Source organism: Aquarana catesbeiana, linkage group LG10, assembly GCF_042186555.1.
Source record: "Aquarana catesbeiana isolate 2022-GZ linkage group LG10, ASM4218655v1, whole genome shotgun sequence".
Classification (NCBI taxonomy): domain Eukaryota; kingdom Metazoa; phylum Chordata; class Amphibia; order Anura; family Ranidae; genus Aquarana; species Aquarana catesbeiana.
In genome coordinates this window covers 201,386,997-201,413,975 of record NC_133333.1, presented here as the reverse complement: position 1 = coordinate 201,413,975, position 26,979 = coordinate 201,386,997, and the positions used below count along the sequence as shown (strand labels likewise).

Sequence of the window (26,979 nt, the reverse complement as noted above, 5' to 3'; positions counted from 1 at the left end):
ATTAAGTTACTAGTACAAGTTTAGTCCACTTTAGGAGCTTACTGGTCACATAGAATACGCTTAAACACACGTTGCATTTATCTTAATCCCAAAGCATGCATTTCATACAATACAAAGTTATTACTTCAAGGGGTTGGACAGTCTGTAACAAAGCTATAAAAGTAAAACCACAGCGGAGCCAAAACCTGCAAAAACAAAGTAGATTTAACTTTAACATAATCTGTGTAGTCTCTGCTTACAAATCAGCGAAGTTTATTGTACTCTGCTGAAGCATAAAATCAGTACCAGTTCTCTCGTCTATTCCAACGATAAATGAGAAGTCTGCAGTTGCTGTAACAATCAGCAAGCAGCTGAATCTACCATGACTGTCCTTGCCACGACACATTTACAGTGACTGTAGGGAAACGGGAATGGCTCCTAAAGTGTACCTTTCATGAAAATCACATGTTGCACATCAGTAAGTAACATGTCCCCATTACAAAAGCATCATTGCTGCTCCCAAATCTAATACAGGTAAAGATGTCTCTTGTTCAGCTCTGCAGGCTGGTGTCAGCAGAAGCACCCATGGCTTAAATTTTGGCCAACTAGAAATTTGAACTGCGAATGGAGAGCTATAGCTCCACATGACCTAAAGCCTAGGCTAAACTCAGAAGATCTTTGGCCTACAAGTGCACCATGAGTGTTTCATGTCATTAGATCTTGTTTTCAGATAGACATGATAGGAGCCTGTAGATCTTATGACCAAATATGGCCACCTGCATAAATATAAAAATGGCTGCAAATTGAATACATAGAATGGGCACACAGCGTGATTACTTACATTTAAACTAATCTTTTTCATGTGTATATTCTAAAGCAGCCTTTTTCAATCAGGGTGCCTTCAGGTTTCTTTAGGGGTGCCTTGACAAAATGCCTAATAAGTGCCCAAAATTTGTATACAAGCTGGTGTGTGGATGAAGGCTGCCTTTTAGTTACACAAAGCCACAGGTTTTCATTTGCACCATTACAAGCTGCCAGCATCCTAACTATCAATGATGTTATCAGTTAAGGATGTCAGTCGCCTGCATAGCATCCTTGTTTGACCCCCCCAACCCCTCTCCGATTTCTTTTATTGTAGAATTAAAAAATAAGGAAATCCCATACAAAAACTTGTACAAATCAAGAGTCAAACCTGTACAATCATCTCTAGGATAATAAAAAAAAATCAAAAATATGGCTGATGGTCCTTTTAGGGGTCAAAAGATGGTTGTTTTTCCACAAAATCAACCTGTATATGTCTAATAACATGGTCATAGTTCTTAACTGAGACTTAGCCAGAAGGCGAAATGCAAGAGTTGCTTATCTTTAACCAAGAATAAATTAGAGAATGAAAATGGGGGGGGGGGGGGTGTGCTAAAAAATGAAAATTATTTATATATAATTAAACCTGCAGAATTGCTAGTACCTCCCAAGCTATGGGTCTATACACTCAGAAAGCCATATCCTGACCAAAGCTCCCATTTTCGGTAATTGGCATAGTGTCCATAATTGTTTGATGAACCCTTTCCTTGAGCTGAATGGCAGCCATACGTTTCATAATCTGATCCCAAGGGACCTTGTGGGTGCACCAATGCAATTGCCCAGTGGACTGCACTAAACAAGGTATTGGCTAGTTTTTGTTTGGGAGGGGGACCTCTGGTAGGTCATCAAAAAACATTTGGTATGTCTGGGTCAGTTGCATCCCCCGTAATCAGTGCAACCTTGGAGGACACCTTCTGCCAGATTGATTTAATCGACCCACAGTTCCAGAAAATGTGTAAGCGTGTTCCCCTGTCTGGACAGCCTATGAAACAAGACTCTGAGACTGTGGGATAAAACCTGTGAGGTTTTTGAAGGTGTATAATACCACCTTGTATGAAGCTTAACTACCCTTTCCTTCACTGCCATGGATTTTGTGCATATTAGAAAGCATATCCACCCAATCTCCAGGGGAATTTTCCTGGCCAGTCTCCTCCTTCCAGCCCAGCATCGTTGAAGACTTGGCAGGGAGATTCTTCTCATTGAGGTAACTGTACGTAATGGAAATTGTACCCTTCTCCCTGGAGGAGGACATACACATGTTCAAATGTGGAACCTGTTCTGGGCCCATCTCAGGGGGAAATGGGTGGCAAAAAAATGCCTGACCTGTAAGTACTTATAAAAATCTGTTTTGCAAAGGGCATAGTTCGACTAGAGGGAGGAGACAGAGCAAAATACTGTGTCCTTCATCGGCGAGTCCAGGGTGGCAATGTCCTTCTCAACCCAATGGGAGAAGTCACGGGGGAAAGAAAAAAGCAGGAGGGAAGCCAACCTAGGTTTAAGGGGGAGCAGTAAATTATTTCTTCTTGTATAATGACCATAGCTGTAGCGATTGGCCGACCACCAAGTTAAAAGGGGATAGATCTTTAGGGCGAACCGAACCCGACCATAGCAAACCCAGGAGGTAGTAGGTGTTGGTGGAGATCCGCTCAAAGCAAAGCCAAGAGATATTGGCCGGCAGGGCGTGCCACTGCAAGTTGTTTTACCACCCTGGTGGAGAGATAATAAAGCCAGAGATTTGGCAAGCACAGCCTGCCCATAGCCCGTGGTCTTTACACCATCTTGACCAAGCGAGGCTTCTTTGCATGCCATGTAAACCTGTTCACCTCATCCTGTATCATCTCCATCGTTTGAGAGACATAAAAGGGGAGAGCTCTAAAATAAAAAAAAAAAAACAACAATCTCATAAAAATAGACCTCTTTACAGCCTGAACTCTGCCTAAAAAGGAGATGTGGTATGGGACCCATGTGTGCAGTAATTGCCTGATTCGGGAGAATGCTGGTGGGTAATTAGAATGGTACATCTTACAGAAGGATGGAGCCAATTTAATACCCAAATAGGTGAGCTGTACATTTCTTCTGGGGGTTCAAGGTAAACCAAAAAAAAAAATCCCATCAGTGTACTGCTGCAGCAATTGCAAAGTCATGGGAGTCTTTCTCCCACCACTGCATTATCTTGGGTGGAATACAAGTGTAGACTTTGGAGCAAATTGCATGTCAGTCCCCTTTTGATGACCATGGCTGATGGGCAGATAATGGTTTCTAGGTGCAAAGACCTCCTTCCATGGTCCTTCACCAATAAAATAAACTCCTTGGCCATTATCCCTATCAGTTTTAGGTGGATTGGCCCTTTAATCACTGTTTCATTTTGGCTAGAGTTAATATGGATTTATACAGGCATCCATCATCTGACATTTGTACCTATTGACCTTTCAGTTAATAATTATGAACTATTGAAGGCTTCAACTGATTATATTAGGGTTCCATTTCAAATCCTACTGACTGCGTTTTTAACCAGTGGGCTACTTTTATTCATTAAGGTATAGACAGGTCACCACAATGTATGTATTTAAGCACCCTTTCTTAACACCTTCCCAGTGTTGGGTTGTCCATTTCTTCCTCTTGAACCGTGTGCTACTGTGCAGTACATATAGCTGGAGAGGCTGTAGTAAACTCATAGAAAACCTCAATGGATCATTTAAACGCATGTTGTGACCTAAGTATCAAGAAAATTAATGCAGTTTTCTTTTTTAAATATTTTAACGTGACACCAAACAATATCCTCTGACACCCCAAGGGCAGGATAGCTCCTCAAGAGTCAGGGGCGGGCTAGCATTTCACCCAAGGGTTGAGCTTATGGCTAAAATGAGGACACCAAGAAAGGATATTGGACGCCATTTTTATTGCGGGGCGGTTAAAGAGGTGAGGGGTCCAAGATACTGCAGCAGATCACTTAAGCCTAGGACACACTAGTAGTAGTTTTTTTTTTTTTTTTGTTCAACCCAGCAGGGGCTGAATGAAAAAGACTGACTGCTCAGGAGTAGTTGCTGTACTAATGATCTTACGCTAGCACAGCGATCTCCCCTGCTGCTCTGTGTTCTGACAGGGAGAGCGCCCCCCCCCCCATCAGAGCACTGATCAGTGCCATTGGCTGAGAGCGCTGGTCGGCAGATCGTTCTCGATCATGCCCCTTCGACAAAGGCCAGATGGACAGCTTCTGTCAGACCGACACCACTACAAACAGGCCAAATGTCAGCCGGTTTCTATTGAACTGGCCAATGCCATCCCACATTCGACCCATGTGTACTAGGCTTTACAAGCTCTACAGATCAATGTGCAGCTTCAGTGTCAGCCTTTAAGTTGACCCAGCAACACTGTAAGCACATTCCCAAGTTTCAGTGCATCCTCCCAAGTGAGTCACCAGGCCCTTCTGAGAAACCAGTCTCCTGCCTGGCTCTCTCCAGCAAGGGACCCCCCCTTAGGTCTCCTCCCTGGCACAGATTCCTCCAGACCAGGTAAGACAAATTCAGGACCACTTCAGCACACGGGCCCCAAACCAGACTATTAGACCGAAGAGCAGAGCTCCATCCAGCAGCACCCCCTAGGCCTTAGCCCAGGGGAAGAAGGCAAGTAACCTGTCCCATACATTTATACCCTCCTCCAGCATGCACCAGAGGAATAAACCTCCTACTGGATTGACTGAAGGAAATAAAAATTCATGATTTAGTTTTTCTTTGTGAAGTTCCATTCTATGACCAGTGATACTAGTGACATTTACTGGTAACGGTGAGAAATCACACGCCAACTTAAGCTTAGGGGAAAGCTCGGCGAACAACTAAACAATCAGTCTGAGCTAACTACAGCCCAGCAGAAAACTCAACTGACATTGTAGCTCCTGTTTGGGACAAGGGGTTACATCCTTATTCCCAAAAAATATATATACTCTTCCACTACTTGTCTGCTGCTTACTACTTCCATGTAATGTTCTCTATGAGCTGCCCAACCTCTCCTTTTCCACTTCTGTTTGTTTGAAACGAGCTGTGCACATTTGTTGTGTCCATGTGTAGTGTTCTATGCACACTACAGATCTCATAGTCTGTAGTTCATAGTCTCCAATCCATTTTGGGAGTGAGCAAGAAAGGTTTGCTATGTTCCTACATGGAAAGTCGCATCGCAGAAGCAAATAAAAGCAGGAATTTGGAAGAATCGAAGATCAATGGAGGGTATGTTGTGTTTTTTTTTTTTTTTTTTTTAAATCTGAGTTAAGTGTCACTATAATCATTTGCCTAGGACTTCTTTCATAGGACAAAACATGTATTGTTAACTTTTGGGGGGAAAAGACTGTATCATTTAAAGAGTTGGTGTAATTGCAGGGTACATGCCTAAAAAAAAAAAAATGAAATAAAAAAACAAAAAAAATTTGCAGGCCTTTATTATTATTTCATACAGCTGTGCACTTAATTGTAGTTTTTCTTCACACAATATAACATCTCAGATGCGATGGCAATGCATGGCTGTTGTCCTGGCAGGCACAGAGTTAACAAGCCTGTTTTACACCCCCAAAAATGGGACGCATTTTGTTTGGGGTGTGCAGCCAGCATCCAGGGAGGGGTAAACCAGCTCAGTCTGAAACCCCAAAGAACAAGATAAATTTAAAATTGTAATTGGCTGACTTCCACAGGCTTGCGGCTCTTTTAATGAGTCATAATAACTTCATTTAAAGCCAGCTGAGCAGAAAATAGATTGGAAAGAAGCCGGGGGCCATTATGGATTTCTCTATGTGTGCGTGTTTGACAGCTTTTCTTGTAGACAGTCGCACAAGGGAGACATATTTATTAAAGCTTGTAGACTTGAATGTAGGTGCGATTTACTAAGTCAAGGATTCTCAGACTAAATCCAGACCAAGGTGGACAAGGATTTTTATAGGTTTTAAAGTATATACATGTGAAGTGTAAAGAAGTGACTTGGTGACTGCCTTAGATCCTTTCACATACCATATATATCATAGAATGTGATGTCTTTACTTCTGGGGATTGTCTTATCCTAAGTGCAGTATTATGACTGTTATTGATCACCGGTGCTAGTCCTGATTAAAGTGTCCGCCACTATTTTTCTTCCTCTCCAGTTACATTACGTTACCCGCAGACACAAGACACTGCTGGCTCGTGCCAGATTTCGTCAGACAAACAATCCTTCAAACGAAAGATTGTACCATAAACGGAAACGATTTTCCTCTACAAGGAAAAAAATAAAAAAATAAAATGCCTACATTAAAGTGTTAACCCAAAAAAAAAATTCAGATCCTGGTCCCTTAAAGCAGATTAAACAGCACAGCACAGTGCTTGTGCTGTGTAATCTGCCCCCCTCTAAACTGTAAAAAAAAACTCCCTGAATTTGCCACTTCCTGTATCCCCCTCTCTGTACTGACCACGAAAATCAGGGCTGCTGAGCCCTGAGCACCGTGGTCATAGCGCGTCCCTCTGTCATACGCAGGTGTCCCCTCTGCTCTCCTCTCTCCCTCTCCTTTTTGCCTCTCAGCTCCCTCTCTGTCTCTGCCCCGCCCCCAGCCCCCCGCTATTATATTAAAAAGCCTGCAATGGTCACTGTCAGCCCCTCTGTTAGAGCCTGGCGTACAACACTATGTAAGTCATTTCTAAAAATGAGCGTTGTAAATGCCTATTTAGCGCTACCTTCAGGCCAGTCACGTGACTCGCGGACGCTTTACAGCTCCGAGACGGGGCTTCTGCAGGAGGCCACGTGATATCCCCCGCTGACGTCAGAGGGAGATCACTGCCCCTCCTGCAGAAGCCATGTATCGGAGCTGTAAATCAGCCGTGAAACGGCCTAAAGATGGCTCTACATAGGTATTTACAATGCTCGTTTTTAGAAATGACTTGCATAGTGTGGTATGTCAGGCTCTAATAGAGGGGCTGGCAGTGATTTATGAATTTTTTACTTCACAAACACTTTTTTTAAAGTACTAAAATATTGAAATTACAATTGAAGATGCAGGAAATGGGCATGCATATTTACATAAAAAAAATTATTGTAATCCTAATATGGAAACACTTTGACAGCTCATTCGTTTCACAGGAAATGCAACCAAAAGAGCAAGACAGTTAAACAATCAACTTTTTTGATGCTCAACGTTTTAATGCTCTTGTAAACCTAATCACTAAAATCTCATAAGTTTCCAGCCAATAACGATCTTGTACATCATTTTTGTAAAACCCAAAGGTAGTTGCACCATCAAATTACACCAATATTTACGGTGTAATATGAAACCTTGTCCACAGTTATTAAATTAGCTAGGAGATATAGGGACAGGGGATTATTGCGGTGCTTGGATTAGGTATACAAAAAAAGAAAAAAAATTTTTTTTTAAAATAACAAAGTAGCAAACTTTATTTGTTGATAACAATATAAATATACAATAAACATTCAGATTGTTTACACTTAAAATCAACTTGTATAATGCGTGCGACCCAGAAGTATAATCAAGTAGGCCGGATGGAGATGGCTATTGAAATATGGGCTCGATTTCCTACATGTTTCGCCAAGACATTGGTTTCCTCAGGGAACATGAGCTCAAACTGGGTACATAGAAGTCTATATATAGGAGTACAGAAAACAATATGTAAACAGAAATATTTAACAGTACAAAATATAATGTGCATTATTGTGGCTGGACTATCATGCAAAGAGGCGGCCACCAAAATTCCAGCAGCGCAGACGCACCTGAAAACACGACACCCGAGGGGGGGCACGGCAAGCGTCACCTCAGGGAGACGGAGCAAACCACGCCGTATCATTTTTCTTGTCCACAGTTAACCCCCCCGCTTCCTCCGCTTATAGAATTCTCCTTGCCTACTCTAGTCAAATTTGAATTTGGTGTAGCTTGCAGCTGTGCATGGTTCTGCCCCTGCACAGTAATCCATGGATTCAACTAAAAGTCCCTCCTGTCAGAGACAGAGGGACTGTAGTTCCCAAGGGAGCACAGAGGTCACTGTACTTGTACGTTGATGCTTCCTCTGCCTCTGTACTGAAAGGCCCATAACTCAGTATAATCCTGAGCTGAAGGAAGAGTCCGCAGGAGCACCCCTAATCCACTGATCGCGGTTGCAGTAGTTTGCCATCTCAAATGCAAAAAAAATGACTGGCTACTTTTGCTTTTGGTGTATTTATATGGGTGCATTTACAGTGCCTTAAAGTATTCATACCCCTTGAAATTTTCCACATTTTTTCATCTTGCAACCAAAAAACGTGAATGTATTTTATTGGAATTTTATGTGATTGACCAAAGTGGCACATAATTGTGAAGTAGAAGGAAAATAATAGATGATTTTGCTTTTTTTTTTTTTTTTTTTTTTTTTCCCAAATATGTGAAAAGTGTGGCGTGTATTTGTTTTCAGTCCCTCTGAATCAATACTTTGTAGAACCTCCTTTCGCTGCAATTACAGCTGCAAGTCTTTTTAGGGATGTCTCTACCAGCTTTGCACATCTAGAGTGACATTTTTGCCCATTCTCTTTTGCAAAATAGCTCCAGCTCTGTCAGATTGGATGGAGAGCGTCTGTGAACAGCAGCATTTTTCAAGTCTTGCCACAGATTCTCAATTGGATTTAGGTCTGGACTTTGACTGGGCCATTCTAACACATGGATATGCTTTGATCTAAACCATTCCATTGAAGCTCTGGCTGTATGTTTATGGTCATTGTCCTGCTGGAAGGTGAACCTTTGCTTTTAGACCAAAAAGTTCCATTTTGGTCTCCTCTGATCAGAGCACCTTCTTCCACATGTTTGCTGTGTCTCCCACATGGCTTCTTTCAAACTGCTAACATTATTACTTATGGCTTTCTTTTAACAGTGGCTTTTTTCTTGCCACTATTCCACAAAGGCTAGATTAGGGGAGTGCATGCCTAATAGTTGTCCTGTGGACAGATTCTCCCACCTGAGCTGTGGATCTCTTCAGCTCCTCCAGAGATACCATGGGCCTCTTGGCTGCTTCTCTGATTAATGCACTCATTACCTGGTCTGTCTGTTTAGGTGGACGGCCATGTCTTTGTAGGTTTGTGCCATATTCTTTCCATTTTCAGATGATCAGTCCAAAACACAAAATCCAAAAAGACTACCGCTCTAGGTACGATCCCAAAATCACACCATCCTTGCAGTATGGAGATGAAGGGTGCAGACTCAGCAGAAGCAATTGGTAGAAAAAGGAAGATGGACTGCCACACTCCAACACTTTTATTGTAAAAAATAATCCATTCACCAACAGTGGCACAGGTACAGTGTGGATAGTTGACGCATTTCGCACCATTAGCTGTAGGACCCCCGACCCTGTATATCGTTACCTGTATGTCATGCAATATACAATACGTGGGGCGGACTACACGACGGTTGAGAGACCGGCTCTATGATCATTTGCACGACATTAAGAATCATTCAACCTATATTGCTAGACATTGGAACGATATACTTGACAAAGATGTCTCAGGGTTGGTTATACAGGGGATCAAAAGGCGATTCTGAATACTGTATTTTTTTTTTAAAACCGGCGCCATTGGCAGCCGAGTAAACAGGAAGTGACGTCATGACGTCGCTTCCGCGTTTACATTGAGAAGGCTGGAACGAAGCCGCCCACAGCTTCGTTCCAGCCCGCCCACAGCCGCTGGAGGCAGCCGATTGGACACCAGGCCTCCCGATCGCACGGGAGGCCTGGTAAGAGCGGCGGGAGGGTGGGGATGTCCCCTCCCGTTCCTCCGGTATAACAGTTGAGTGGCTTTTAGCCACATCCGTTGTTATACTCGGGTAGCCGATCGCCCGCTGTAAACAACGGTACCGGGATGATGCCTGCAGCTGCGGGCATCATCCCGATATAACCCCGGAAAGCCGAGTACGCATATCTGCGTACGGTTGGCGGGAAGGGGTTAAATGTGCTAATAGTTATCCCTTTTTTCACCCTTATTTCAATTACCTTTAACATGCTGATTACAATTAATTGCCTCCATACCCATTCCTTCTTTTGTGTGTGTGTGAGCTTTGGGGGACCACACCCGATCACAATCTGTAAAGGATACGTTTGGTCATGTGACCAGTAGACTATACCTTTATAAAAGACAGATTGGGGTCGGTGGTCCTACAGCTATGATTAAGCACCACTAATGGTGCTAAATGCATCAGCTATCCACACTACCTGTGCCTCTGTCGGCGAATGTATTACGTTTTACAATAAAGGTGTTGTATTGGAGTGCGGCTGTCCATCTTCCTTTTCCCACTAAACATTTTCAAATGATGGCTTGAACAATGCTCCGTGAGATGTTCAAAGCTTTGGATATCTTTTTATAACCTAACCCTGCTTTAAACTTCTTCACAACTTTATCCCTGACTGGTCTGGTGTGTTCCTTGGCCTTCATGATGCTGTTTGTTCACTAAGGTTCTCTAACAAACCTCTGAGGGCTTTACAGAACAGCTGTATTTATACTGAGATTAAATTACACAAAAGTGGACTCTATTTACTAATTAGGTGACCTATGAAGTCAATTGGTTCCACTAGATTTTAGTTAGGGGTATCCGAGTAAATGGGGGCTGAATACAAATGCACACCACACTTTTTACATATTTATTTGTAAGAAAATTGTGAGCCATTTATCATTTTCCTTCCACTTGACAATTATGTGCCACTTTGTTTTGGTCTATCACATAAAATCCCAATAAAATACAATTTGTTTTTGTTGTAACATGACAATATGTGGAAAATTTCAAGGGGTATGAATACTTTTTCAAGGCATTGTATTTTTGAAACGGTGGATTTCTTCTCTAAGACAATAGATATTCTACACAGTATTTAATTTCCCTTCCTATTTTGCTTAGTTTTTGCTGAAGTTCCAGGGGGTTCCCAGTAACCTAGAGAGATTAAGTTTTATAATTGACATTGGCAGTTATCAAGAACTGTATATTGAACAAAATGATCGTGTCAGATAACCTTAGCACATTGTACACAAATGATGTGCCAACCAGCCAACTTTGAAGATTTTGGCTGATTCTGCTATTGTGAATACTGAGCTCAGCAGGATACAGAACTCGTCCGTCACTAAGCGGCTTGGGTTAATTTTGGGGAATAAGGGCAAAGAGCGCTGTATTTGTTGAAAGTGACCACTCAGACTAAATAATTTTTGAATATTTCAATGGTATATTTTTGTTTGGCTCTTTTATTTTGTAACTGTTAGTGATGTAGGCATTGAAGTTTCATGTGATTTTTTTTTTTTTTTTTTTCCACTGAGTAGCATGAAAATAACTCTTTGCTGGCAAATTCCTCATCTACAGCATCTTGCAATCTGTGTTTAAGTGTCCGTTATGTAGTTCCTGTTGGAAAATTCAGAGTTAAAGCGGTTGTATACCCGCTGAAATTTATTTTTTTCCCCTGCATCGCATACTAGCTCATTATGAAATACTTACCTTAGAACGAGGCGTCAGTATCTTACCTGGTCCACGCCGAGGGAGCTGTCATGTTGCCTCGGCGTGTCTTCTGGGTATCGCGGTTCCAGCGCTGTGAGTGGCTGAGCCGCGATGTCATCACTCCCGCGCATGCTCGCGGGAGATTTCTTACCCGGCAAGGTCCGGCAGTTGCCGGGCCTTCACCCGAGAATCCCCTGTGCGCATGCGCCACTGCAGTCAGCGGTGCATAGCAAGGGGAATTACGGTTTAGGAGATATTTTTTTTACCTACAGGTAAGCCTTATTATAGGCTTACCTGTAGGTAAAAGTTTAAAAAAAAACACTATACAACCACTTTAAATGATATCTATGATTCTGAGACAATGAATGGATTGTTTCAATGAAAGTATGTATACAAGTTGTACATCTTAGCATGGACAGGAAGGTGACTTCCAGCCAAAACCCACCAATCAGCTGTTCTTAGATGCTGTTTCAGATTTATCTCTAGATCTGAAATTCACCAATAGATGGATGATTGGTTATCTGGAAAGGTGTTCTTTTTGTAAATGAAAAATAAACCCTGTAATGCCATCTTATGTGTGTTTATTTGTGTGGGATTTAGATTTTCTATCTCTAAATTGCTCTCTTGCATTGTCATTGTGCTACCAATGGTAACTAGAAGTCAACTCTCCAGAAGTGGGCATATTGCAGTCCCTATTATAGAGCCTTTCTTGAGCAATAGTTTGCAGCCACTGTTGAGAGGTAAGTGCATATAGAACAAAACCAGTTGAAGGAAATCAGGAGCAATGAAGTCCAAAAAAAAAGTTAAAAAAAATGAGAAATATAGTATGTTTTTTACATACAGTTCTTTAGCAAAGTAAATGTCTTTCAGTTCGACCTCATGTAGATTGTGTCCAGTTCTGGAGAGCTCGCTTACAAAAATTTTTTAAAAAGATAGAACGAGTCCAGAGATGGGCAACAAAAATGGTGACGGGTTTGATGGCTAAAACATCTGAGATTTGAGGAACTCTATATGTATAGCATGGAGAAAAAAAGGAAAAGGGTAGGCAGGACTAAAATCTTTAAATACATCAAGGGGGCGAATAAGGTTCAGGTGGGCAGGGGACATGACCTCAAACTAGCAGGAGGAAATTTCAAAATGATATTTTTCAAAGTAGTTTTACTGAGTAGCTGATGCTTGGGACAGACTTTCAGCAGAGGTAGTAGGTCCATCAACAGTAAGTGGCTTCATACAGGCTTGGGGACAAGCCCTAGCTCTTTCTTCAAATGAAAAAAAAAAGTGTGTGTAATCAGACTCCATATAGGGCAGACTCCATGGACCACTTGGTCTTTTTTATGCCGTCATTCTTCTATGATTCTTAGTTTTAACCTAATCACGATGACTGCCTCAAAACCTGCACCTTTAAAAGCAAGGCAGTAGTAATGGCTTCCTGTTGGTTGGCATTTTTGGAAAGTTTTATGCATTTTATGCAATCCCAAGTTTCTTCAAAACACACATAGCAAAACGTATATCAGCCAGAGGAACCTCTAGAATATGGAATAATGGAAATTCTCTTTTTAATTTGTAAGATGTAACATTTTAGATGGTGACTGGATAACTGTTTGAATTCTACAGTTCAAGCTGTTGCTGTCAGAGGGATCAGCTAATCGAAGGAAGATTTATAACCGCATATGTATGTGTAATCTCTGTGTTGGCGGTTATAGTTGGGGGACTATTGCTTGCAGTAAAGGGCTTTGCATCTGATGTGTTAGTATGTTTCACTGGGATAGCATTAGTAGTATTTCAGGATGTTTGCTGATGTCACCAGACAATGGCTTTGCCAGTGACTGATGTCACCTTGCTGATATTCTGCTCACAGAAAGAAAACACATTGCCTGCCCCAGTATACCCATTATGACCCCCTGTGCATCTAACTAGCTGGCACAGTGTGACTGTTGGGGACAGTTTGTACCAGGTCACTGGCTCCTGTCCCAGCAATAAATCTCCTTGTTAGTAAATTTAGAGTCTCGAGTGACACAGTGCATCGTAAGGCTCACTCCTAAATAGCTAATGCTTGGCAGGACACTTCAATTCAGCCTGCAATGTGCTAAATAAATACAGCCAAAATGCTTAACTCGTTCACAGCTAGACATGATGACACCAAGGGAGACTTTTTTGCTTTGTTTAACAGTTGCATTTGTTAGATGCAACTGTTAAATAAGTTGCTTATAGTTTATATTGCTTTGCCAAATTATTGCTTCATATAGGAATTAAGACACAGAGTCAGAAATCCGTGTATCAGTTCTTGAGCATAATGGACTGCTGCTCTTTAATCTTTCCAAGGCCTTTTATACAAACAATAGCATTAGCACAACCCCCCCACACAGGGCAAGGGTAAACAACAACAGGAGTCACCTGGGCTACGAACACAAGCTTCAACACCATGGCAATACAGTTACAAGAAAACAAAAGCAGAGTTTAACAGCCAAAAAGTTACATTCAAAACAGATTTACATGTAGTCATCATATTAAGTGAGAAAAATAAATCCCTGACCTTATCAATTTCCCCCTTTGACATCATCCTCTCCTTCCCCCTGGGTCCTCATGAATAAGTTCTAGTTAGTTTTTCCCCAGAGTCCTTTCCCTGACCGCGGGTTGTCAGAGGGGTAGAACCCATCCCCCTAGGTATTACCAACATCTTAAAATTCAAGAAGAGGAGTTTTATAGGAGTAGGGTGATGTCAATACACATTTATCGGTATGCCCTGTCTATTCTCCTAATTTTCCTATTTATTTTCCTGTATACACATATATTCGTGATTGTAAGTGATATTAATATTAGAATAATAATTACCATTGGACTTAACAACCAGTGAAAGGTATTGGTTGCTGTAGAAGACATTCCACTAAATATATCCCACCAATGTGGTGCAGTATCCTGTTGTATCTGTGAGGAAAGATGTACTAGTCTACCTTTGTCAATAATTGCGGATACAAGGTTATTCTGTAGGGTATGTTCTAGTGTTTCTATGTGTTGTCTTAACAACTCTGATTGTTCCAAAACCTGTTTTAGTGGGTCTAAAGAAATTATAAAGGGTGTAGTGTCAGTGAGATTATGTACCTCATAAACTGAAGAGAATATCTTATCGGCGTCTGGTTCAAAAAGATAGGTGTCGTTACCCCATTGTAATATTTTAATCTTTTTTATACATCCCGCAAACGGCGCCGATTTATTTAATGCTGACATGGTGCGGTTATCATTAGTAATGATACAAATATGCTGGGGTAGTCAAGCTGTCAGCTATGTGCCCCCCTGCATGCTTCCATCTGTTGTTCATTTCTTCTATCTCGACCGAGTTTAAAATTCCCATCCCTGTACCTGTCAGTCCCAATAGTGTGTCGTACCATTCTCGCTTATACTTACACTCTGGTATTGAGGGAAAGGTGATATTGAATTTTATTTTTGTTTTCTGTTGTGATGTTGATACATTTATGCAAGTGTTTGGTACGGGTGTTAATATGGAAGATTCAATTGTTGGCATTACTTCTTCCTCCATTTGTATGTGAAACCCATAGGCCTCTGCACTCCAATACCACCCATCATTTCTCTCTTCCCTCCACCAAGAGGCACAGAGGAAAGTACTGGATTGATTAACGGTAATATCTGTCAGATTAAACATCCCTTCGGTTATATTCCCTCCTTCTGCCATGACTGTTAATATTTGGTACATTTGTCCCACTACCCGTTCCCGGGCTTGTTTCCATGTCTGTGAAAGGGATATTTTATGACACCTATGGTTCTTACTATTGTTAAAGGGGAAACCCATATTATCATTCCACTGGAAAGTTACGGTTACTTCTGAGAGGGGGTCTGCCTGTATCCATGCTATACCTACATCTACATGAAATGGTCGCCTATGTCCTTCAACAGTATAATTACCCACAGTGTAATCCTTATTTATCTCATATCCTGATACATTTGCTACTTTAGGATCATCTATACTCCATTCAAAAGTCATTGTTTCTTCTACCTCTAGTACATTAATACCAGGAGTCCATGCATATATTTGTAAACCAACAATCTTCAACAAAAAATATGTAAGTAGATATTTAATCATGTTGTTTTCTCGGGTTGTTTCTTGCAATGTGATGCGTGTATCCAGGTAGGTTTTCCTTCCAGCTTTACTGAGGTGGCTGTGGTCAAGAGTACTTGGTAAGGACCTTCAAACCTGGGTTCCAATGTCTTTCTGGTGTGTTTCTTTACATATACATAATCCCCTGGTAGCAGCGTATGTGTACCTGTTATTGAATTAGGGTCTGGAAGAGAAGAATACACACTTTTGTGGATCTTAGTTAGACGTTGTTGTAATTGTATCACATATGCAGTCAAACTATCACATTGCAATTGCATACTCTGTGGAAAGTATAAACCCAATCTAGGTGCATTCCCAAAAAGTATCTCATATGGGGATAATCCTGTCTTTCCTGTTGGAGTGTACCTTATAGAGAACAAAGCCAAAGGCAGGCATTCTGGCCAAGGCTTGTTTAACTCTTGCATGGCTTTTTGTATTTTTAACTTTATTGTCCCATTTACTCTCTCCACTGATCCTGAACTCTGTGGGTGGTAAGGGGTGTGAAAACTTTGTTGAACCCCTAACATGGTCATCACATTCTGCATGATTTCTCCTGTAAAGTGTGTCCCCCTATCTGATTCTATGGTTTCAGGAAGACCAAACCTAGGTATTAACTCAGTGATCAGTTTCTTAGCTGTGGCTTTAGCTGTAGCCGATTTTACTGGATAACTTTCGGGCCAACCTGAGAATAAATCGATACACACGAGGACAAATTCAAAAGGGCCGCTCTTAGGCATTTGTATGTAATCAATTTGCAGTCTCTGGAAGGGGTATTGGGCCCGGACCTGGTGTTTTCGTGGGGTTTTTACTTTCTGTCCTGGGTTATTCAGGAGACAGATTTGGCAGGCTGCACAGTAGTTTCTTGCAGTACTACTGAATCCAGGGGCGAGCCATCCTTGGTTCACAATCCTATACATGGAATTGGAACTGACATGTGTGGGTAGGTGAACTGCCACTGCCATTGCTGGGTACAGAGAGGCAGGCAGGCATATTTTGCCCCCTTCCCTCCATACATTGTCAAGGTCTGGTGCTGCTCCCATTCTGACCCACTTATCTTTCTCGCTCTCCCCTGCTTGCTCCTGTAATTTACTCAGCTGCTGCCATGTTGGTTCTGGGATACTCACCTCTACCGCTGCTAAGGTCTCAGGGCTTCCTTCCCCTAGAGCTGCCTGTTTTGCAGTCAAATCTGCAAATGCATTTCCTTTTGCCTCAATTGTTTTTGCGCTCGTGTGTGCCGCTACCTTCATAATGGCCACTCGTTTAACCTTTTGAAGATTGTTCAGGACTCTCTTAATCCCTTCTCCATGTTTTACAGGTGTACCTGCTGCTGTCAGATAACCTCTAGCCCTCCATATATGGCCATAATCATGCGCTACGCCATAAGCGTAGGCAGAGTCAGTATAAATATTCCCTTCTCGTCCTTTTAAGTATTCTAGGGCTTGTTCTAAAGCTTTTAATTCTGCTTCCTGTGCTGACATGTGGGCTGGTAAGGCCTGTGCTTCAATTACCTGCGTATCAGTCACTACAGCATACCCTGTGTGATATTTACCCTTGTCATCAGCAAACCTACTACCATCTATATACAAGGTGTGCTCAGCATTTAAAATCGGTGTATCTGTAACATGTGGGAATCCCATTGTCTCCTGTTCCATGAGCTGAAAACAATCGTGTTCATCTACTTGTTTAAACAAAAGAGTGTCAGGTACCTCATTTCCTTTCTCACTAGTACTATTAGCACTATCATTCCCCCTTGCCAAATCTGGTGACTGAAGAGGCAAAAAGGTGGCCAAATTTAAGGTTGTACAGCGCTGAAAAGTAACATTTGGAGGTAAGAGTAAAGTACACTGTAATCTTAATTGCCTAGCCATTGAAATGTGTTTGGGCTGTACCTGAGACAAGATTGCATGTATGTCATGTGTGGTATGCACTACGACTGGATTGTCTAGAACAATCTCTGATGACTTATCTATGATAATTGACACTGCTGCTACCGCCCGTACACAAGACGGTGAACCTCTAGATACTGGATCTAATGCTGCTGAAAAGTAAGCGACTGGTCTTTGTTTTACATGTGCCTGTGTCAGAACACCTGTGGCGTGTCCAGTGATCTCAGCAATGTACAGATTAAATATCTTGGTGTAATCTGGTATACCAATAGCCGGGGCAGAAATCAACAACTTTTTCAAAGTGATAAACGACTCATAAGCTATTTCTGTAAGCATATACGGTACAATTTTCAAACAATCGTATAATGGCTGCATCAAAGCGCTAGCATGTGGTATCCACTGTCTACAATATGACACGATACCTAAAAACATACGCAATTGTTTGAAATTCCGTGGGGGTAACATTCCCTTTATCACTTGAACCCTCTCCTCAGTGAGATGTCCCGTACCCTGTGATATACAATGTCCCAAAAAGATAACTTTTTCCTGACACACTGGCAACTTTTTCTTATTAACCTTGCAACCTTTTTCTGCCAAATATCGCAACAAATTAAGGGTGGTGTGCAAGCTTTCAGTCTTTCACTTATCTGTGGAATTAATCCTTCCATAAACTGTCTATTGAAGGCTCAGATCGTGACTGGCAGCTCTAAATCCATTCCCTCATCTGCCATCATACTTTCTATAGATAAGTAAAATTCCGAAACATTCTGTCCTGGCATTTGTTTCATGGGTGATATGGACCCCCCCTCTTGTTGTTTTGCCTGACAAAAAGCTTCTAATCTAGCAATAAAAGGGGCCCTTGAGTCTATATGTCTGATTGCCATCCCCCTCAGCTTGTCCTGCAGGTCTGTGTGGACCTATTTCTGTCATAAACTGGTTAAAACAGGGTCAGAGTCATTTTGTGTCTGCATAGATCCTCCCCATCCTGCCAGGTTGCTTCATGTGTATTCATTAACTGTGTCACAAATCTACAAAAAGCAGCTGGCTTTACTATAATGCATGTATCAGTGCGTACGGGAGCTACAGTTTCTGAATGAAATTATTATACTCCACAAACCTGAAAAAAAAAAAAAAAACAAAAACATTCTCTACCCTTAAGTACAGGACATATCTTGTGTGGTTTACGTTCTATGTCAGTATATGGGGGTGGGATGGTTGAACTAAGATTATTTAAAATTTCAACATTTTTTTGTTCTTCTGTCTTTCATATCCCAACCATCACAATCTGGATTATGTTTCCACCCCTCTTCTTTTTCTCTATTTGAAACCTTAATTAAGCACTGAACCTGACTCATCCATTGCTTCTCTAACACCTCTCCTTGTCTGTCCCTTTTTATTTCACTCCATACATCCGGGTCTAAGCCCGCTGCTCCTTTCACCTTAAATTTACGAAGGACATCCTTTAAGTCCTGTGCTTCGGTTTTCCCATAAATGTTCTTAATTATCTGTGGCACCGTATAGTGCGCCACAATTCCCTGACGGGGTTTTGTGTTCCTCTGGCCCATTCTAACAGTCCTGCCTAGGTAGCGTGTGGGACACTTAGTGTACAATATAATGCGGCTACAACATATACAAGAATGAATAATTACTTTATATGCTAGCCCTATAGCATACCAGCTAAGTTACACTAGTTCCTCGTTGCCTTCCTCCTAGGGTGCTAGAATTCTAGAAACCTCTCCGGAATGAGATTTCTGAAACCAAATTACTTTATATGCTAGCCCAAAAATAAATAATTACTTTATATGCTAGCCCAATAACAAACCAGAATGCGGCTACAACATATACAAAAATGCGGCTACAACATATACAAGCATTCCTTTAAGTGGCCAGGTATCCGACTAGATCTCGGGACTTTGTTGAGACCTTATTCCCCCCTCGTATCTGGGAATCCCTCTCATACACTCTTATCCCTGCTTTATGGAGCAGACAGGGCTTATACTCTCAACCCGTCTATGGTTTATGAGTTAGATGTGAGGTTAAGCATAAGCGTCAGACCCCCAAGCTCACAAGCCCTCAGGTTCCCAATCGTGTGAGGTAAGGCGCATTCCGTTGCTTAGTTCGGCAATCCCCTTCTAACTCATACCATCCTTGACAAGGCTCATTCACTTTCTCAACAAGACAGACAAGACAAACACAGATAACAAAAACAAACAAATAATTCCAGCAATATAAACGAAAATATGCAGTAATTCTAGACTCACCACTACAGAGGCTGGTGTTTTAAAACCAGGAGAACCGTAACTGACAGAACGGATAGGCACAAATCAGGGGAGCACAAAATATAAGAAAAATAAAGCTTTTTCTTACCTGCGCAGGTTTTTTTTTTGATCTGTGATTCCCGGAGTGCCTGTCTTTTGGTTCCGTCAGCGTAGCTCATCCACCTCTTGTAGTATCATCGGTGAGTTCCTCGTCCGGGCGCCAAAATGTTAGATGCAACTGTTAAATAAGTTGCTTATAGTTTATATTGCTTTGCCAAATTATTGCTTCATATAGGAATTAAGACACAGAGTCAGAAATCCGTGTATCAGTTCTTGAGCATAATGGACTGCTGCTCTTTAATCTTTCCAAGGCCTTTTATACAAACAATAGCATTAGCACAACCCCCCCACACAGGGCAAGGGTAAACAACAACAGGAGTCACCTGGGCTACGAACACAAGCTTCAACACCATGGCAATACAGTTACAAGAAAACAAAAGCAGAGTTTAACAGCCAAAAAGTTACATTCAAAACAGATTTACATGTAGTCATCATATTAAGTGAGAAAAATAAATCCCTGACCTTATCACATTGAACATAAGGAGTAAGACAGCAGAAGAAGCACCTTTATTTCTTGATGTCAAGAAATCCAGTCTTAATAAAAATCATGTTTAACAAGATCTGTTGAATTCTGCTAAATGTGACTGTAGACATGTAGTCTTGCCCTTTTTTTAATGACTTTAATTTGTTTTCAACCTTTGTCAATGTCCACATTCTCCACTTCAAAATGCTAATTTTCCTGGTTCATGTGCAAAATGATAGCTGAGGGATCTCCCTAGGAGGCATAATAATTATGCCCTCTGTCACCCCTAGTGGGTGCTGTCTTAAATTACTTTTTTCTCATTTAAAGAGGCAGCCCAATTAACCCCCTCATCACCCCCTGGCTAAACAGGAAACCTACTGCTGAGTATTATTTTTCTGTAGTAGACTGTAATAGTTATGGACTTTCAAGTAAGAAGCAGTAAATGGGCTTTACAATAAGCACTCAATGGCCTCTGTAGCTGTAGTAACTGTGGAGTAATTAATCCTCAGATATGTCAGTAGAAGCATTGAAGTCCTTCTAGCTAGTTCTTAGCAACTTGGCTCCATCTCCATCCAAATAAAATAGGCCCCACACCACCCCCAGGTGGATGCTTTAGTGTACAATCTAAACTTATCCACTTTTGGCTCACTAGCCTTATTTTTATATTCTTAGAATATTCTAACCTGGTGTAGTGTCTTGCAATTATAGCCCATCTTGTTCAACAGTGGAAGTGTTGTGTTATGTGACCTTCTGCATATTTGAGTATATGTAGACTTCTTGTTTAGCCATTCGCATATAAATTTCCTCATTTAACAAGTTGTATTCACCCATGAGGAGTATGAGTGATCCCTTATAGCTAATGCTAGGAGCACATAAGCATTGGATGTTAGTGAGCATCTCATGTTCAGGAAAAGAACAAACGTTAGAGTTTATTTTAGTGCTACCTTGGGGGGAGCAATTAATACAAATGAAGGTTGTACAGAGTTATACCTGCAACTTTGTGTTTATTTTGACCACTGGCCTACAATGAGCCATTAGGTATAGTCTTCACTTGAAGGGTGAAGATCGGAGAACCACATGAAACTCCTCTTTTGAGAGAGGCCCCCCCAGCACCAAACTGTTGCATTCTTCTAATGCCTTCCATCCTGCATGGGGCTTTGTTATGGGCTAAAACTCCTTCTCATAGGCTCCAAAGCATATTAATGTATGAAATGCCATCTTATTGCTGGACCATCCTTTTCAATATATGGTAGGAAACCAAATCTTTTTGGTGCTTGGCTCAAACTCTTCCATTCCTGTTAACATCGGCAGCCTTAACGAGCAATAGTGAAGTGCACTCCTTGTGGGGGATAGTGCTAAGTTTGGGGGCTTTCAAGTGGTAAGCATTTCTTGCCAGCTTAGAAACTTACATACTGTTTGAGTGGATGCTTTGGGCGCACAACGGGAAGGAGTATCAAGCATTCCCTTTTAGGTGCTCGTACATAAGGCTGTGGAAGTAAAATAACACAGACATTACAAAATTAGTGAGAACTGAAAAGCCGGTTTTATTCCCATTAGATTAGTTAAGCTCTTCCAAACAAGCATGTTGTCCCTTTCTGCAGCTTGCCATTAAAAAAAGAACTTTAAAAAAGAATAACCTTGATACTATTTCTGTCTCCACTCATTCTCTGCTCTAGTGGAGTTTTTTTTTTTCCCTTCTTGTTTTGTTGACAATGATATAAAAAAAGAGGCGCAGGGAACACTCTGTACTAGCTATTTGAATTTGGCAGGCAGGGGCTGTTCCTGTACTGATAAGGAGTACTGTAAATAAGACTGTACAAAGAGCCTGCCATAAAGCAAGCACTGTCTGTACTCATTGTTCTCTCTCTCCACTGGTTTGTGTGTTATGTATGTGTGTTTTTTTTTTCTTATGCTTTTAATTTTTTTATTTAAATTTTCGGGACGCTGTTTTGGAACACAATGTTCTTCCTAGTCAGACTGAACATGCAGATCTTGTTAGCAAATTGCCAGCATGTTTATTTTTGAAACCCACAGGAATTTTTATGATCTACATATTAAAACAGTTTTTTTTTTTTTTTTTTTTTTTTTTTTTTTTATATATGGGTAGTGTTTTTTTTTTTTTTTAAGGCAGGTGATTGTAAGAATTGCTAAATTTATTTAACCATTCATGCTAAAAAAAAAAAAAAAAAAAAAACTGCTGTGTAAATACCGTAGTTTAAATGATGAGGTAGGGGGTATTCATCTGACATAGTTCTGTTGCTAACTATGATGCAGTGTACCCCCTCAGCCTTCATTCCTTTAAGTTTTAGGATTAGGTCTAGATTAATGTGCAGAGCTAGGCTAGCAAGGTTGCAAATTAGGTATAAGGCAGATGTTTGGGTTTAATTCTACAGGTTAAGGGTAATTTTTTTTTTTAAAGTTTAGGAGGGAGCTAGGGGAGCATCATTAGTGATCATAAAATTTTGGTTACTTTTGGTTTCAAAATGCCCTATGCTGCGTCTTGGCACCAAAAAAAAAAAAAAAACATACTATTAAGAGGCACGATTATCTGCAGGTTAGATAACACGCCAGTGACATCACCATGTGTAAATAAGAACCTAACAATACATAGAACAGTATTGTAAAATGCCACCACTGCGTAGAGCCCATGTGGCAGGGCAGAATTATATTTTTCCTACTATTGGGGTTTATTATTGTTTCCAGCATGGTCTTAGCTGAAACTCTAGCTTGAAGATCATCCTATTCAGAAAGCTTTTACAAAGCCTTTAGCAAATCTCAGAACTTGCTTTTAAACCACTGAAGTAGACTTCAGCTCTAGTCAGGGAATGAAGAATCCAGAACTCAGTACCTTTTGCTGGCTGTAGTGTTGCTAAAAAAAGTGTTTAAAGCTGCAACCATCACTCATATGGAGACCTTTTCATTACACCTTGATTGGAGCTAATGGGGCCTTGAATGGAGCTATTCTGTCAACCCTTGCGGATATGACTAGACAGGTGCTATTGCCGGCCTATGTATGATCTGGGGGTTGTCATCCTAAACCTTGCCTTGCTAAATAGTGGTTCACTAATCTAAAACAAGCAGGTAATTGGTGAACTTTGGAAGGCTTGAACTCTTAACATGCCTGTACATTGAAAAAATTAAAATCCATAATAGCAGATAAGTATGCCATCTAATTTAGTAAAAGCCTAAAGACAGAATTGTTCTCATTCAAGCCTGTACAAGGTTGGACAACTACATGTACATTTTTAGTGTACATGCTTATGAATAATGACTTGGATAGAGTCAAACACCCACCAGTGAGGCTGGTATGGTAAATACCATTTGGTACTGTAAGTTAGGTCAGCTATTGTAAGGTTCAATAGAGCCGCCGCCTTTTTTTTTTTTTTTTTTTTTCTTCCCCAATGGTAGTGCAGGGGTTTAAGCTCGGATGTAGTATGTCCACCAGGGTAAATCAAAAGTTTTAGGATCGATAAAAAAGTATCTGCTGACTTACCCACTACCTATTCTGGAGTGTGCCTGCTGCCGGAAACCAGCTCTGTCAATCACATCTAATTAACTATTTATCTGCTACAGCAGAGTAGCCTGGTTGGACAGTGGTAGCGAATGGAGGTGCGCAGTCAACCATGGATCCTTTCTTGATCCTTTGCACCTAGCAAAATGTAACAAATTGTTACGTATACCTGTACTATACTATGCAGGGAAAATATCCGTTACTGTAAGCTACACAACACTTTTACTTATGTTTTTATAAATGGGGTCTGCTGTGTTATTTGATCATTGACTTATAAGCATGTTGTATGGACAATGTACAGATTATATTTCTGTATTAGATTTGTGGATGTTCGCTAAGTTTTTTTTATATATATTTTTTCTTTTACAGCTGGAGCCAAAGCATTTGTGTGTGAGCAGTGTGGAGCACAGTTCTCGAAGGAAGATGCATATGATGCTCATCGGCGGACGCACAATGGTTAGCAACTTTTTTTATTATGAATATAGACTGCTTGGCAAGAGCACCTTTTTATCTATCCAAGCAGGGATGCCAAACAAGCTCGACTTTCAAATAGGGCACATTTTTATTTTTGACACCAAAGTTATTTGAACTTGATGATGCAGTGATGTATGTTAGTATTAAAGCCTCTTGGACCTGCTGCTTTGACCATATACAGAATTTGTAAAGCTACAAGTAACTGATGTAATAGGCAAAATTGGGGAGATGGGAACATTTTATGTACAACCTGCCCACCCTATTTTTATTCTAGTTTTAAAATCTACACACTTTAAGGTCATCACTTTTGGAAAAAATGGTAAATAGCTGCTGGTCAGTTAAAAGTACCAGTATATTGTTGGTCAGGTGTTTTAGGTAATTGGTCCTACAGATGCCAGGAAGGCTGGCCTCCTAAGAAGTGGATAAGCAAAGCAAACAGGTTCTCCTTTTTTTTTTTTTTTTGTTTTTTTTTTGTTTTTTTTTGTTTTTTTGTTTCCTGCCTGGAGAAGTGGTACTTGTGTCAGCTAGAAATAGTGCTAACTTCTGACTTTAAATAAAAGGGCACTCACCTGTCCAGGGGTCTAGCGCCATGCTCACCTGAATCACTTCTTCTCTGGTCTTTGGGTCCCCAGCGCCAGCATGTTTACTGTGGGCATTCGGATGTGATTCCTTGTGGCTTCACAGAAGGCAGCCCACTGAGCATGTGCGCACCACCAGGCTGCACTTTGTGAATGGTCCCGCAGCCTTCTGGGACCTGTGTTCTGTCCCAGAAGGTTGCAGGCGCAGGGTGTGGGGGAGGAGAAATTCCAGTGATTCGAATGAAAATGGGAGCAGGTACCTGTCAAAAGCAAGGCACTTATCAGACTGAAGTTGGGGCAGATAGGAGGTGAGGCCAGAATCTTGGGTGCACTGAGAAGAATGACGTACTGGGGGCCAATTTAACCTACCAGCATGTCTTTGAAGTATGGGAAGAAACCCATGTGAGCATAAGGGGAACATGCAAAGTCAGTGTAGACCGTGTCCTGGTTGGTATTCAAGTAATGTTTCATATTCCCATCGCACACGTTCCTGGTATAATCTAAAGATTGGATGCTGCAGCAACAACCAGCTGGATACTGGTTCAAGTCACAATGTAGATACTTGTCAGCACAAGGTGGCGTCCAAACGGTTTAGTTTATTGCATGATCACAACACATTGATCACATGCCTGATGAAGGGGTCCTGCGTGACTCCAAAACGTTGCACCTCTTTGTGTTGTGATCATGCAATAACTAAACAGTTTGGACGCTACCTTGTGCTGATCCTTGGTGTGCTGGCAAGTATCTACACTGGTTGGTATTCAAGGCCCTCAGTGCTGCAAGGTAGAAACGCCAAACACTGTGCTGCCCTACATATTAATGAAAGATTTATTTCTCACCACATTAGCCACACACAGCATATCTGCACTGCCCTGATAGAAGAATTAAAGAGGAAGTATTTTCTCTATTCATCACCTAATGCTAAGAGCTCCTGGATTTGCTGTATATTATTATGGCATATCGCCATACAGAGTAAGATATGCCTTTATTTGTGGCACCCAGGAGCCATAGCTGATTCTCTAATTTTGACTATAGACATGCCTTACAGTATACTGACTATATGTGGGTACACTGCCAGTACTTTTACACATGCATGTATATGGACATATTTCCACAAATGCTAACTTTAGCATTTTGAAAAGTACATCTGTACCCATGGCTGTGTGAACGCATGTACTGGTGATTTCTAGCCACATGCAGTGTATTCTTTAATCCATGTCTATGAGGGGGAAAAAATGCACAGCAGCTGTAACTCCTGGGGCAGATATTTCACTCCGTAATATACAGCCCTGTGCAGGAGCCCCAAAAGAGAATAAGCATGCCATCAGTAATTTATAGTGAACTGGGGAAGACTATATACCATTATTGCTATGGATATTATCATTATTGTTAATATTATGTATGCATTCTATTAAGAAAAAGAAATGGTTTTAATTTATATAATCCAGGTCATATTAGTCTGGTAACAAAGAAGATTATTACATAAACTTTTAAAAGCCTGTTCCTGAATTGTCATAAGAGAAATGTTCATGAGCAATATTGCACATAATATGAGTAACCTTTCTTTTATATGTTAAAGTAAATGATTCTGTATAATCGCTTCCTACCAACCTAAGCGGTATTTATGCTTCTAAGACACCAGGTGGCAGTATTGATAACATGCTGCATACGGAGTCCATGCAGTAGAACACAACTTTCCAGGTGTATCATATGCAAAACCCAAGTCAAAAAGAGGACTGTAACGCTGCATCCCAGAATGAAATGATCCATGCTGTTATGGGGTGGAGGACAGGAATAATTCTTAAAATGCGACTACAGAAATCTCAGCAAGTAAATAACCAGGCCTTGCTACTGCATAATTGTAAATGTTAGTGAAGCGGTATATTATCCCAACCACATGTCCAGTTCAGTGTTCTGCATCCATGTTCTCATTGGTGAGGAATGTAGAATATTAAATGTTGCAGTTGGAATCAACTCTTAGAAACTGAAACCTTTTAGTTGCCATTTCAGTTTGTCATTTAAAGTGGAACTATGGGCAGAAGGCAAAAAAACCTATAGGATGTGTTATGACCTTGAATAGCATTACCAATGAGCCCTCCATAGCATTATTACCTGTTGATCCTGCCAGTAAATCTGTTTTTCTTCTTCTTTTAACAGGCTAAGCTGTCAAGCAAACATTAATACTGACAGGGGGGGCTTCCAACTGTCGGCTTTTATTTATATTTTTTAGGGTTAGTTCACAGTGAAACGCAGCAGTTCTGGTCGGTGGTGCCCTTCACTTTTAA

At 41.0% G+C, this 26,979-nt stretch overlaps 1 protein-coding gene across 8 annotated transcripts in view; it reads left to right on the top strand.

Annotated features, from left to right (window-relative positions):
- Positions 1-26,979, top strand: part of ZBTB16 (zinc finger and BTB domain containing 16) — a 206,433-nt gene that overhangs the window by 126,830 nt on the left and 52,624 nt on the right. For 7 of the 8 annotated variants that reach the window (XM_073603106.1, XM_073603112.1, XM_073603110.1 and 4 more), the window contains one exon: positions 24,012-24,098. The exons of the other annotated variant lie outside the window; for it this stretch is intronic. In XM_073603106.1, coding sequence (XP_073459207.1) covers positions 24,012-24,098 — 87 coding nt within the window. The remainder of the gene's footprint in view (positions 1-24,011; positions 24,099-26,979) is intronic. 8 annotated transcript variants of the gene reach the window in all.